Raw genomic sequence first — 15365 nt, 5'->3', positions numbered from 1 at the left:
TTGGGAACAACTTGACTACTATATATTAGGCCAAATTATTTTTTATTATAATATACTAGTATATATACCTATGTATGTGATGTATAAAAAATATCTATTCAATTTATATTTCTATTTGTATTTTTTAAGTTTATATTCTTTACTAATTTATTTAATTTATATAAAAATTATTAAAAGTCTTAATTCATCCTTCTAATTATTTTTCTAATTTATAAATAAATAATTTTTTTATTTTTTATCTTTTTAATATTTTATGAAAATAACATACATATTTAAATTCTTATTCATTTAAGTATTAAGATGATAAATTAGGCATCCTAATCATTACTCATATTTTATTATTTTATATTATATTTTTTTATAAATATTTTTTAATAATTACTAAAAAGATTACAAACTTATAGTTGTATTACATATTCATATGTGATTAATAAATTGACATGTTATAATACAATGGTGTAATTATAGATAAAATGGCTAAAATAGAAATATTGTAAATTAAATTAGATAAACACCTATATTATTATTATTCTCTTAAATGAACAAATCTAAATAAATTAATTCGAAATCACTATTACATTTTTGTTTCTTACAACCCTATTTATTATTCAAAATCTCAATTTCCATAATTTAATTTCCATTATATCTTGACTAGGTTCTCATATATATATATATATATATATATATATATATATATATATATATATATATATATATATATATATATATATATATATCAACTAATGGACACAAAAAAAAATCAACTAATTTTTCTTTTAAGTGTGATGTAAATAATAAGAACCCAATTCAAATATCTATGTCAAATAATTCCAACTTATTAACCTTTTTTACTACTATTATCCAATAATAAATTTTTTTGGTGACTATCCAATAATATGTTGTAAATAATTTTCTCCAAAATTTTAACTCGCATGAATACAAATGGATGATTTTAGTCAATAACAGAATTATATACATACAATATACATATTCATAATACATATAGATTTTCTTTGTTAAAGTGTTACAAAATTATAAACCGTTGTTTTTAATAATTAATTTTCGAAATAGACATGCTATTCAACCAATATTTATTCGGCCAATATCTTAACTGAGTTTGAAAAACTAATATTAAAATAATAATCAAATATTATTAAAATATTAATTAGATATTTATTAAAGTATTACAAATTATTTGTTTAATGAATTTTGTTTAGTGTAAAAAAAAGCAATCTAAGCTCTATATTGACTTAATAAACAAATGAGTAAGTACATGTCCATCATTTTAAATTTGGCTTGATCTAAAATTTAGTGATTGAACTTTGAAATAAGAAGGAAAAGACAAACCCAATCACAAGCCCATGAATTAAAGGAAGGAACTCGCTAATGAGCTTTAACTCACATGGCATATCTCCCCTTCCTTATCTCAAAAGTCTAGGGTTCAAACCCTAGAGATTGCAATTGAGGAAAAATGTGGTAAAAGTGTGAGGAGTGTGTGGGTGTGTTGTGTACTTAGGATTGGGAGTTGTCCAATCTATTGGAGTACTTAGAATTGGGAGTTGTCCAATCTCACTGACAAAAAAAAAAGGGAAGGAATCCAAGTGACCACAAGTTTCATAAAGTTCTCTCACTCTTGGTAACTGGAATTTCAAATTCAATTTAATTAAGTTCCTTAAAACTTCCACCGAAAGCCATCACTTCTCTATTCTCTCTCTTGCTTTGATCACATCACTCAATCAAAAAAGAAGAAAAAAGAAAATGAAAAACTACAGAAAATAGGTTTTGAAAAAAGGCAAAAAGATTGTTACCATTTCAAAGCAAAAAAGGAGGGGTTTCGGTCAAGTAGCTAATCTCATTCGGTCAAGCACATCAAAAAGTTTCTTTCCTCACTTGTGCTACACCGAGGAACCAAGAAGAAAGCTACAAGGTCACAAGTACAGAAAAAGCAACAATAGAGAACATGAAGTCAACTTGGTTCAGAAGCTCATCAACGCTCAGAATTAAAATTTAGAGCCAAAGTCAAACTTAACGGTCAAGATTGAAGAAGTTTGAAGAAAAATGATGAGAGAGAAAAGGTGAGTTGCATGCAACAGATTTAGTTTTCTCTTTCTTCTCTGTTAAAGCCGCTGCTAGTCTCTGAGGTTGGAGAAGAAGACGGTGTTAGGGTTGGACCTGATTCAACCTTGGAAGTTTCATTCTTCTATATTAAGGGTGAACGGCCAAGGGTTAAAAGTAAGGAGAGTAAGTGAAAAGCACAGAGTTCACTCTTATAGCTATCCAAGCTGTTAGAGTTTTTCTCCTTCATGTAGTACTTTAAGTATTTTCTTTTTCTTAGTTTTGATCTGTCTGAGTCTCATTGTAAAAGGCAAACATGATGAGATTTATAAGAAAAAGTCAATGAGAGATAAAATGCAGTGAGTTAGACTAGGAGAAAAAACCATAAGATGTCTCAGGTTTGCTTTGTACATCTTTCTATTTTGTGTCATAATCCTGTGGGAATTCCCTTACAAATTGGTTAGTACTTTGCTGTTGAAAGCTAGATTGAGATCTAGTCAAATTTAGATTGGGGTTAGAATCTGGATTTGTCCCAAATAGGATTGGATAGATCCTAGGAAAGAATTGGTGTTTGTAATCTTGAAAAAGAGATAGTGAAATTCCATCATAGTTGTGATAGAGACTGGATGTAGGCTATATTGCACCAAGTAGCTAAATCAGGATACATCTGATATTTTTCTTCTTCTCTACTTCGATTCTGTTTCTGTTACTTAGGAGACAAAATGAAAATGTCTCTCAACTCGATACGAGACAAAAGTAAAAATATTTTCTAGGTTTCTGTAAAAAAATAAAAGTACTATACAATAGAAAAAGAAGCTAAGATTCAACCACCTATTTTCTTAGCCACTGATAACTATCATTAACATATATATCACATAACTCAATTTTTAACAACATGAAAAATTAATTTTAAATATTACAATTAATTTTTCTTAATTACTTTATATATTCACTTTTCACATTTTTTCTCAACTAACATCAAATTTTAAAATAATTGTTGATTGATCTCATTAATATTGACTTTTTTTATTTCTGTTTCTTCTTCACTGTTTTAATTTTTTTTCTTCTTCTTCTTTACTCAAATTTCCATGACATGTTTCACCCTCAATTCTCTTTCATTTATCTATATTCATTCATTAATATTCATTTTAAGATAAACTATTTGAAAGATTAAATATATCATAATATGTCATATCATCATGTTTCACATCTAATTTTACCCATATATAATTACATTGTATCTTGATCATTTCTTTTAACTTTTTTTTTTTTATAAAAAGATAAAGTAAAATCTAATTTATTACTTTTTTTTATTACATACCCAAAAATGAGGATTGATTCTTCCTTTAAAGGGAGAACCAATTCAAAAACATAAATCAAATTGCATCATATCACAAAGTTTAGGCCTGTTTATTTTTATTCAAATATTTATATCGACAATTTGATTCCCATTATATATTGGTTGCATCTCGTAATTGATTATTTTCTTATAATTAAAATCCCTAATGATTATATTTTCATTTTTCTAATTTTATTTTATGACTAATTCTTCTTTTGAATAGATGTATATAAGGAAAATGATTCAAATACTCGCACGAGAATGGACCTCATCACCAAATTTTTCACTCAATTCTACATATTCAAATATCTATACTTATAATATAAATATACAAAATATATTAGGTGATGAATATTTTTTATTTGTATTTGTTTTACATTAGAATTAACACTCTAACCAGCTCTCCATTTATAGCCTTCTCATAAATGTAAAATAAAATCAATAGGCACTTCATTTTTGTTGGTGTGTTATTTTTTATTTCCTTAAATACCTTCTTATATATGTAGGATAACTAATTTAATAGTTAACCTTTAACATACAAATAGCATAACTGTAATTAGAATATTAGTATTTGAATAACCAACATTTTTTTAAGAGAATTGCCAACTATGCGTGCGATAAAACTGTTTCATTTAAGCATTTTATTTTTACCATTAGTTTCAACTTAAAATTAGGTTAATTTGATCATCATTTCTGCAAAGCAGATCTCTTGATTTATTCTCAATTAAAAATTTAGTAAATGTTTTAAAAACTTGAAAATATTTGAATGTGAGCAATGATAGCCATAGGAACTTCTAGGGTAATTAAAGAAAAGTAGTGATAATCAACAATTTATATGAAAAACACCAACTATTAAATGATAAAGTAAAGAGCAAATATGATTATTGTATCACAATAATCTATCATATTTACAAAGATTCATGGGGCAAATAGTTTTCCCATGTTAGTTTATACCGGTCTCCAAACTGTGAGCACTTCCTGAAACATCTCCATCATTAGCTCCCTATCAGCATGCTGAAAAAAGTTGTTTACTTCATCTCTAACATCATATATCTTTCCGAAGTCAAATAAGAAGGTCAAGCATCCTTTCTTTAACTTGTGTAATTGATAAAGCCAAGCTTCGTTGAGCCTCTCGAGAACATTTCCGGAGTTAAGATCTTCCAGCAGACTGTCTTCGCACACGTCTTTGAGACCGGTGATGTCGTATTTATTGGCTGCTCCAAGCAATGCAAGCCGGTGTTTCCAGAAATCGTCTTGCTTGATTGTTCCATACAAGTATCTTAGAAGAGCCGTGCAAGATTCTAGCGACATGTCTTCTATATGGATAGTAGATGACTCTTTCTCCCTCAGGTTGTGATGAAACATACTCTGGAACACCGGCGAACTTGCAGACAAGATTGCCTTGTGAGCTCTCAATGTACCATCAGCTGTAATAATGGTTAGGTCAGCATGAATAGCATCGTCAAGCATGCGTGAGAGGCAACTAAGAGTACTTTGAGATGCAATGGATTGCAATTTTCCCTCGGATGGCCATATAGAACTAGCTTCCCCACCCTGAGTTTAAAAGAAAAAGGACAGTGGTTAAGCAGCAGTAGTCCAGAACTAGATCAAAGGTTAAGATCAATTCAAGCAATAGAGAATTAGATGATATGCTATGCAAGCAACTCAAACTAACTTCAGGGGTTGCACTGATTTCAGATTTTAGAATGTCACACACACACACACACACACACACACACACACACACACACATATATATATATATATATCTTAAGGAAACCATCTGCTACTTATATATTAAGGTAGTGTTTGGCTCTTGTCTCATGACAGAAAGGATGAAGATAGTGGAAAGTTGTGCCTCTAGCGTGTGTTGTTTTTGCAGGTACAAAAATTAGTTTAAAAATCAATTCTCAAGACTTGTATCTCTATTATAGAATTACAGGTATTATCTTAAAGTTGTTTCAAGACACCACCTAAAGGGAAACCATTTTACTTATAAAGAGAAAATATAATTGTTTAGGTACTCCAATATCAAATATTGTTAAACTATTCATTCAGGGATAGGAACTCACATTCAGAGGGCATATCTTCAAGTCAAGAAATTCAACATCAATAATGAAGCGACCAACAAATGAAGTATCAACAGGCCAGACAAAGTCATCATATGTCCTAAGTATCCTTTCATGGACTGCAGCATCAAAAGCAAAAAGAAATAAGAATCAAGCTGTGTTTCAACTTCATGGTGCAATCCTAAAACTGCTATTACAATCTCAAAAACACCTTGGTTACCACTTTGAGTTGCAATATGAAATTACCCTATTTCTTCTTGGAAAATAAAGTGGTAGAGAATAAGAAAGACATCAAAATCAAATGCAAACAAAACTAAGCCAGAGGACAACACTCATAACATGAGGCATAGATAAGGGCTTGGGAGAGTTTTGTGGTTGCCTTAGGCCGACTCAATTCCGATACGGACAAAATTTTAGTCATGCATTGCTAACTTCATTTATGGGCCAGAATAGGACTGAATTAAACACTGTTTGTCTATGTGTTTCTGACTTTCCGGTCACATTAACAGTAAAGCAGTTCCAATTTGGGGTTAAATGCAACAAATTACTGCCTCTACTGAAATTTGTGGAATATTAGAATACAAAAATCAGGAACCTTTTATTTATAACACAAAAATAAAGTAATAAAGCGATAGTTTCTTCTAAGGAGGGTGATGATCTGGATTTATTATCTTCCAAGCTCACTACCAAACAAGTCCTGCTCCAAGAACAAAATCAAAGTTTATTGCACCTACTTCACTTTACAAATTTATACTACTCCCTGGAACCTATAGTTTAATCAATTTGCCCTATCTATATCTCCATGCAAATAACCAAAAAAGTTTAGCCCTTTTTTCTTTATACCACTTTCACAAAACAAGAGGAACAGATATCATATGAGCCACATAATTAAGAGGCTGAAGTCAAGTCAATTACTTGGAAACTGTGTTATCGAGTGAGTACGTACCAGGGGAAATATAGAACCTGCGGGAAGAGCCAGCATTGGAAACACGAAGAATGAAACGAGCAACGGGTGGCTGCTCCTTGGAGACACGAGAAGGTTCTGGAAACAGGTGTATGTAGAGGTACCTGTTTCTCTCTATGGATAAGTACCTGATCAGCAAATGGATGAACTGATGATTACGATAATCACAGAGAGAACAGAAATGGTGATTAGGTTAGGTTAGAATAGATACCAATTCCAGATTCCGACCTTGAAAGGGTCAGATTTCTTGTAGGAACAAGGTCCGAAGTTATCGATTTTCCATTGAGCTAAGCGTGCAATTGTGTCAACCCTTGAATCCCCCATGGCCATGGCAAAAGGAGAAGACGAAGAAGAAGACTGAGTCTAAAGCAGTTTGACTTAGGTTGCTATGTTGGTTTACCTATCCCTATCTCTGTGTATATGATGATGAATTGAAAGAGACACAAATACTGTTTCACTCTCCTGAGTCCTGAGTCACCTGAATGGCCTACGTGCCTCATATATATATATGGGATGAAATCTAAACCGATTTAAATTTAACCGTTTATTCTATTTAATTTAAATTATAAATTGATTAAAATTATAATTTGATTTAACTTTTGCAAATTACATACATAGAATGGAATTTTAGATTTACTTTTCAAAATCCAATCTAATTAAAATTACATAATATATTATAATATTATTTTATTATATTTATAATTTTATTTATAATATATTTAATTTATTATATATTTTTATATTATTTATATATTATTATTATTTAATATATCTTTTTTGTTTAAAATAATTTTATTTATTTATTTATTTTAATTAATTTTTATTTTTATTTTTATTATTATTTATTATATAATTATTGATTATTTAAAATTTAATATTAAAATTTATTATGTGTATTTAATTTTTTTAATTTATAAATTATAAATTTAATATCGAATTTTTTAAAAAAAGTTATTAAATTTAAACTGCACCATAAATAAAATTAGACTAAAAGACAAATAGGTCCCTGACCTTTTAAAACGGGGATATTTTCGTCCCTCAAGATTGGAAAATACATTTCGATCCCCCACGTTTTAAAACGGGAGACAATTATACCTTTCCGTCCGTTTTGGGCCAAAAACGGTAACGGAGCTAGCTGACATGGAGGGGCAGTGAATGACGTGGCCGTTACGGTCGCTGAGGTGGCTTGGGACGAAATTTAAGTGGACAAATTCGTCCCTAAAGTGCCAAACGACGCCGTTTCCACCATCCCCCATATATGAAGCTTCGCATTACCCATAACACCCAACCCTTACTCCATATATTACAGAAAATCCTACCAGAACAGAAACGCCCTTCTCCCTCCAAAAAAAGAACGACTTCCTACAGTTGAAAGCGGTGGTGTGGTCAGTGGAGGTGGTTGGTGTTGAAGGTTACGGCAAGCTTTGCGTGGAGAAGAAGCTGCCATCATCTACAGAGGTAGGCGATAATGAAGAGTTTGTGTGTTGTTTAACTGATAATGCATGGGGTTGGGTTATGGGGGGACTGCAGTTTATTTTTTTTGTTTTGGGGTAAAAGAATGAGGAAAATGTATGTGAAGTTAACTGATTTAGAAATTTTGATTAGGTAGAGTTTAATCTCTGGTTTTTCTACCTGTGGACAATGCAAATGGATGATATGTATGTGGTACCTGTTTTTCACCACGGAGGCCGTTTTGGTAGAAAACCCAGTGGAGCTCTTGAGTATATTGGTGGGAAAGTTGAAAATTTTCCGAAGATGGACTTAGACTTTGTGAATTTCGGGGATTTGGTGACACTGTTCAAGGGTTTGGGGTATGCATCATATAGGGCAGTGTATTGGTTTGACCCAACTAGCAGTGATCTTGAGGGTGGACTGCACATTCTGAGAGGAGATGCAGGCATCAATGAACTCCGAGAGAATAAGATGAAGAATTTAACGACGGATGAATTCTACATTTACTTCAACCATCCAGTTGATGAGCCAGAGATAGTGGATGAAGCTACTGCGGCAGAAGCAGTGGTGGAAGAGTTTGATGACCCAATTGATGTGGACAGCATCATGAGAAAGCTCCAACCATCACCATCCACAGAAGCTGATGGGCAAGAAAGTGAGGAGGATGAAATGTATAAACCTCCTCCAAGTGACTCAGAGACTGTTTCGGATGAGGACTGTTCCAGTGTTGATGAAGACAATAATAGGATGAGGAAAAAAAGAAGTGTGAAAGGAAAGGACAAGGTTCTGCCAAAGACAAGTAGCAGTGTGAAAGAAGGGACAGGGACAGAGTCAAGTGGAGTTAAAAACAGAGGTGGAGTAAGGAGTGCAAGGGGTAGTGCTGCCAAAGGTGATGGGCCTACTGTGAAGACCAGAGGAACAGCCAAGCCCAAAGAAAGTGGGCCAAGAGAAAAGCCCAAAAAGACCAGGCCTGCTCCGAAGCCCAGAAGGAATGGGCCTAATGCAAATCAACAAAGAAGTAGGCCTGCTGTAGATGCTGAAGAACATCTTCCTAATATGCAACCCAGGGATATGCCTCCAATTGGACTCTATGTGAGTGAGGAGGTTTCAGATGATGATGATCTGATTTATGAGTATGCATCAGAGGAACTCCACACACCTGTGTCTTCCGAGGATGAGGGAGAAAAGCATGAGTTTCCAGTTTTTAATGAAGAGTATGGGTTCGGGGAGGGTAGGTTTGAGATAGGAACAAAGTTTGCAACAATTGATGGGTTCAAAGAAGTGGTAAAAGACATGTTCATTTCTGAAGGGAGGGAACTGCTGTGGATCAAAAATGATAAAGAAAGGGTAAGGGTTGGGTGCAGAGGTGAAGAATGTCCATGGCTAGCACATCTATCCTACAACAAGACATTGTTATGTTATCAGGTAAAGACTTACAAGGCAGAGCATACATGTGCTAGAGACCTGGGCAGCAATACAGCTGATCAACACTGGGTCAGCAAGAAAGTGGAAAAGAGAATGGCTAGTCAACCTCATATGACTACTAATGAGGCAATTGAGTTTCTCAGAGAAGACTTTAATCTAGTGTTGCATCCGAAGATGGTATACAGGGCAGTGAAAGAGGCCAAATAGAGGATTTGGGAAATGAAAAGGAACAGTATGGGAAGCTTAGGGACTATGCCATGGAAATCCTTAAGAGTAATCCGGGATCGACTGCAAGAGTTGATGTGATCCCAATCCCTCAATCCCTACCTGTCTTTGACAAAATATATATCTCCTTTGAGGGTTGTAAGCAAGGCTTTAAGTCTGGGTGTAGGCCTTTCATCCATCTAGATGGAGCATTTTTGAAGACATATCATGGAGGTCAACTACTATCAGCAGTGGCACATGATGCCAATAACCAATTCTACGTAGTAGCATATGGAGTTGCAAGATTGGAGACGAAAGAATCCTGGAAATGGTTTCTCATACTGCTTCAGGAAGATCTGGGTGATGCACATCAATTTGGTTGGAACTTTATGTCCGACCAACAAAAGGTCAGACCCGTAGTTCACTGCATATTATTGTATCATGTTAAATTTCTGCATATTAGTGTAGGGTATTAATATAATGCATGTATATGGTAGATGTTAAATTTCTGCATATTGGTGTAGGGTATTAAATCACTGCATGTGTGTGTTTGAAATGGAATTTAGTGCATATATATGTTTGCAATGGGTATTAGTGCATAGGTGTGAATGATATTTTGAATAGAGCAAATATGTGTGTGACTAATTGAAACTGACTGCAATTTAAACTGCCGCATATATGTGTTTGTGATTGAAGTTATTGCAATATTATGTGTAATTGGCAGGGTTTGCTACCAGTCTTAAAGGAGGTAATGCCGAGAGCACATCACCGGAACTGTGTGATGCACCTGTGGAAAAACTTCATAAATAGGTTCAAAGATATGCACATTAGAGACATCGTATGGGACTGTGCTAGGTGCACCACTGAACCAGAGTTCAAAGAGACCATGGAGAAGCTGAAGGGGGTGAATAAGGCAGCATGGGAGTATCTGATGAGGTTTGAACCAGCCACTTGGGTTAAGTCTTTCTTCAGTCATGGCCCCAAGGTGGATAACCTGACTAACAACATGTGCGAGGTATTTAATTCAAAAGTCGTTAAGTACAGAATGAAGCCAGTTTTGACTATGTGTGAGGAAATTAGGTGCTACCTAATGCGGAGAATGACCAAGCATATTAGGCTGTTAGAGCACCATAGTGGAAAGCTTGCACCCATTCAGGAGAAAAGGTTGCGGAGGCTGATAAAACCCAGCAGCAGGTGGATTGCTGAATGGGTGGGAGATAACGAACGAAAGAGATTTCAAGTTAGCAGAAAGCAGACCAAAGTAGATGTGGATTTGATCAAACACACTTGTTCATGCAATGTTTAGCAACTGACCGGTATATCTTTAAATTTCAGTGATTTTCTGTAATGCTGATCTAATATAATGCTAGGTAATATGGTATGTGGCTTTATTTCAGGCATGCCATGCATTCACGGTATTGCTGCAATTAGAAAGAGGCATGACCAGGTAGATGATTATGTGCATCCCTGGTTATGTATGGAATCTATTCACAAGACATATGCACATTGCATAAAACCAGTACCAAGTGAGGAATTTTGGGTAACCACTGACCAGCTGAGGCCTGCTCCACCACCCATCAAGCGACCTATTGGGAGGCCTAAAGTACACAATCGCAACAAGGATCCTGCTGAGGCTCATATTCAGGGTGACAAGCTCAAGAGAAGCTTCCAAGTGACATGCAGCAAGTGCAATGAGAAAGGCCACAACTACAAGACATGTAAGGGAGCACCAAGCAACCCAAATTGGAAACCAAAAAAGAAAAAAGCTAAGAAGACTGATGCAAACACACAACCCTTGGAGCAGCTTCCCCTATCACAATCAGCCCCTCAACCAGAGGTATCCCTGTTATTGTTTTGGATCGATCTGTACATTTTAAATTTTGTCAGTGGTTAAGATGTCCTTTTAACTTTTTTTAAGGACTAATTTGTCCATGTTGTTTCCTTGTTTGAACTATGTTGCATAGGATCAAAGCCAGACACAGACTGAAAGTTTGGCTGAGAATAGTGCTGTGCAAGAGAAGCCTACAGTAAGCCTCCCCCACCCTAAATAATGCACTCATAATCACAATCACTTTATTCATGTCAATGCATTTGAACATGAAACTAATTTCGTTACTTTTGCAGAATCATGACATGAGCCAGAATGCTGCAGCAACAACACCATCCGCTGCAGTCCAAACTCCATTCAGGCCTCCATCCCAGCTGCCAAGAATGGGTCAAACCAAAACCCCAGCTGCTGCCTCCAAATTCAGACCCAAGCAGACAATCAGAAGGCCCCAAGCAAGTGCAAATCCACCTCCAACTCCACCCTCGGCTACCACCCAGACTCAAAGCACCAGTGCCAGTGTCGCTACATTAGAGGAGACCTTCAAAGTCGTTGGCAGTGAGGCCATAGGAATGAATTTCATCCCAACTGCTGGATCCAAGAATCAGAAGAACTGAACACCACTGAATGAATTTTTGTTTTTTGTCATAGTCTTACATATGAATTAAACAACACTGTCTACTTATTGTAGTTTGGCAAACTTGTTTATATGCCAACCAGATGTTTTATTATTTTGTGACAAACTTGTTTATATTTTGGATTAAGACAGATACATTGTTGTTCATATTTTGCTCATAATATATGCAGAATTACTATCTTATATAATAGCTGATTCACAGAATTATTACCTTATTTTTTTCTTCAACAATGGCAATTTTCATTGAATAGCCAACAATGGCAATTTTCATTACATCATCAACATTGTACATCAACTCATCATCCTCACCACTTTAAGAAACATACAGCAACAACAAAAACTACACTAATGAAAGCAATCTGCCACATACTCATTTTTTTCTCCTTCTCCATACATAACAGTTTCCTCTCCAACTCTTTCATTTTTTTCTCCAGTTCATGGCTTCGCACCAGTTGAATTTTTTTTTCTAATTCCTGACTTCGCAGCACTTGATCTTCAATGTCTACACCTCCAACATCATCCACAGCACCCAATGCTTCAGACTCCATGGCCCTAATTTTTTTCAAGTGTTCATCAAGCCAGACAAAATACCGGCAACACCGTTCTTTAACCTGGAGCAATTTTTCAGATAACACCATAATTAGACACAGAACACTCTAATCCAATTGCTATACAAAATAATTGCTCACCTTGAAGAAGGGACACCCGAAAAACATCCTATCGGGATTAGATGCTGTTCTTGACTTGTAAAGAATGGCATAAACGCCGCAGAAGCATTTCGGCGCAACCCCATCTGGATCACGACCTCCTGCAACAGCGCATGAAGATCCCCGTCCAGGTCTTGTGCATGAAGAACCCCCCTCGCTCATCATGGACGATCGCACAAGCAGCGGCCATGAGTTTCACCTTGCGTTTGGATGAAATAGGGCTCAGTGGTAGAAACGGCGTCGTTTGGCACTTCAGGGACGAATTTGTCCACTTAAATTTCTTCCCAAGCCACCTCAGCGACCGTAACGGCCACGTCATTCACTGCCCCTCCATGTCAGCCAGCTCCGTTACCGTTTTTGGCCCAAAACAGACGGAAGGGTATAATTGTCTCCCGTTTTAAAACGTGGGGGATCGAAATGTATTTTCCAATCTTGAGGGACGAAAATGTCCCCGTTTTAAAAGGTCAGGGACCTATTTGTCTTTTAGTCATAAAATTAATATTTGAGTTTAGTGAATTTTTTAATAAGTTAATCCAAAGTCCAAACGGCATCTCAAACCCCCTTGCAGCCCTGCTCCATAATATCTGAATAGACACTTGGCACTTGGCAGTAACTCAGATTAACTAACTTCACCTTGTTCCCAACCTCACAAGTTATTTTTACTTTAGTTTTCAACTCATTCACACACAAAAAACTTTAAGTAATTTTTTTTAACCATGTGCGTACCAATATATCTCGTATTTATTTTATATTTATTTACTTTGATTTTAAATTAATTTTGTAATTGCAGTTAGATAATTGTATTACTTTAAATATTTTTTTAATTAATAAATTGAAAATTATTTTTCTTATATATATATATATATATATATATATATATATATATATATATATATATATATATATATAAAAGTAAAAACTCAGATATAATTAATTTCACGTAAAATTGATAATTAAGAGTTATTATATAAAAATTTAATCAAATCAATCAAATAATTTAATAATTTTTAATTATCAATTTTACATAAAGTTAATAGCACATATGAGTTTTTCCTATATATAAAACGTAGTATACAAATTAGAATGGTTGATGTTTAATGGTAGTCAATTATTAAAAGCAAAGATAATCTCCTTTTGTTTCTTTTTTTTTGGTCATACAAACACAGTCACACACACTAATCTCCTTTTGTTAAACAACAAGGTTGCGAAAACTAGACCGGTCAATAAATCGATAAGACAATTGGTTCACTGATCCAGTGATTTGACCGGGATTCAACCGGAGTTTAACCTGTTTAATTAAATATAAATAAAATTATTAAAAATTTAATATATAATTTTCAGTATTTAAATTTAATAATTTCTAAATCTAAAAATTTTAATATGAAAATAATTTTAAAGTTATATTAAAAGGTGTTATACCTCAAAAATAGATAATAACAGTTTTCTTAAAAATATTAACATGGGATTCATTAAGATACTTAGTAAAAACACACTAATAGAGATAATACATTCATAATAATTAAGACAAAATCTCTCCATTATTTAGAAACAAATAGTACCAATAAAAATAAAAAATCCTCTAAACTACATTCTCAACAATTACCTAATTCTAGAAATTTTTACCATACCAAGAGTGACTTTATCTAGCCAAAGAGAACACAACATACAGAGAGATTAACAAAAAAAGTACTTCAATGCAGGAACATGTTCGAGATTAACAAAAGAAAAAATACTTCAATGCAGGAACATGTCCGTGAATGCTATGATGGATTGAATTGGGCGAGGGATTTGTCATGGCTTCAGAATCCAAATCTAAAATCTAGAAATCCAAATTACAAATTACATCCAACAATTATAGCAAAATTCAAAATGATAACAATTCAGAATCCAGAACATTATATCAATTCATCCAGCATTCAAAATAAAAAATTAAATTCAGCAAAATTCAATAGGGCAGAATTTTGAACTTATATAGCAAAATTAAAAATCCAGAGTTCTAAAATTGAACTTATATCAAATTTATATCCAGTAAAAGTCAGAATTACATGACGATTAAATTCATATAATTAACAAAATAAAAAATTAAAAAGCAGAATAAGAACTCTGCATCAAGTCATCAATTCATATAATTAACAAAATACAAAAATTAACTGAAGTTAAATCTGAACTAAATTCCTCACTGCAGCAACCAGTAATTCATACAGTTAATTAGAACCCAATAAAAAAAATTAATTGAAAAACCCAAGAACTCACTGCGGTTCACGGCGGCAGAATAGATGCCCGACTACGATGTTGACAGAAGCCGACGACAAGCCGACAACGCCGACACCAGAAGCTTCAAGACGACGACACTGCTGACAGCTATGCTGTGGTGTGTCATGTGTGTTCTTCTGAAGACCAAACGACGATGATACTAGACGCTTCAAACCATGAGGGTGGCAACCGCTGGTGGTCACTGGCTCACTGCTGGCGGTCACTGGCTCACTGCCAGCGTCGATTGTGGTGTGGATGGTGGAGTCCCTCTGCTCGTTGGAGGAAAAGGAAAGTAAGGTTGAGGGAGGCGTGATGACAACTGAGTGATGAATGATTTGGGGTTGGGTTAGGTTAGTGGGTCGTGGGTTTTGTTTTGTTTTTTTTTTGCGTAAAAAAACGGATGCCGTTTTAGGCTATTTTAAAAAACCGGAACTT

At 34.3% G+C, this 15365-nt stretch overlaps 1 protein-coding gene across 1 annotated transcript; it reads right to left on the bottom strand.

Moving 5' to 3' along the window:
• Window positions 1–4224: 4224 nt before the first annotated feature.
• On the bottom strand, window positions 4225–6905 carry LOC112716012 (BTB/POZ domain-containing protein At1g21780). The gene is made up of 4 exons (XM_025767850.2): window positions 6639–6905; window positions 6410–6555; window positions 5467–5582; window positions 4225–4948 (listed from the first exon to the last, which is right to left on the bottom strand). Exons 1-4 carry the CDS (start codon window positions 6755–6757, stop codon window positions 4343–4345), a joined length of 987 nt encoding a protein of 328 aa, XP_025623635.1. The 5' UTR covers window positions 6758–6905; the 3' UTR covers window positions 4225–4342.
• Between the last annotated feature and the right edge of the window lie 8460 nt (window positions 6906–15365).

The sequence above is a fragment of the Arachis hypogaea genome, chromosome 10 (genome assembly GCF_003086295.3).
Source record: "Arachis hypogaea cultivar Tifrunner chromosome 10, arahy.Tifrunner.gnm2.J5K5, whole genome shotgun sequence".
In the NCBI taxonomy this organism is placed as follows: Eukaryota; Viridiplantae; Streptophyta; class Magnoliopsida; order Fabales; family Fabaceae; genus Arachis; species Arachis hypogaea.
Note: the sequence above shows the minus strand (reverse complement) of the source record. Positions and strands in the feature narration are given on the sequence as shown.

Coding starts and splice junctions, on each gene's coding strand:
- LOC112716012 (XM_025767850.2), bottom strand. CDS start 6,757: ATGGCCATGGGGGATTCAAGGGTTGACACAATTGCACGCTTAGCTCAA. Junction 6,556..6,638: donor AAGGTCGGAATCTGGAATTG/GTATCTATTCTA, acceptor TTTGCTGATCAG/GTACTTATCCATAGAGAGAA. Junction 5,583..6,409: donor CAGGTTCTATATTTCCCCTG/GTACGTACTCAC, acceptor TTGATGCTGCAG/TCCATGAAAGGATACTTAGG.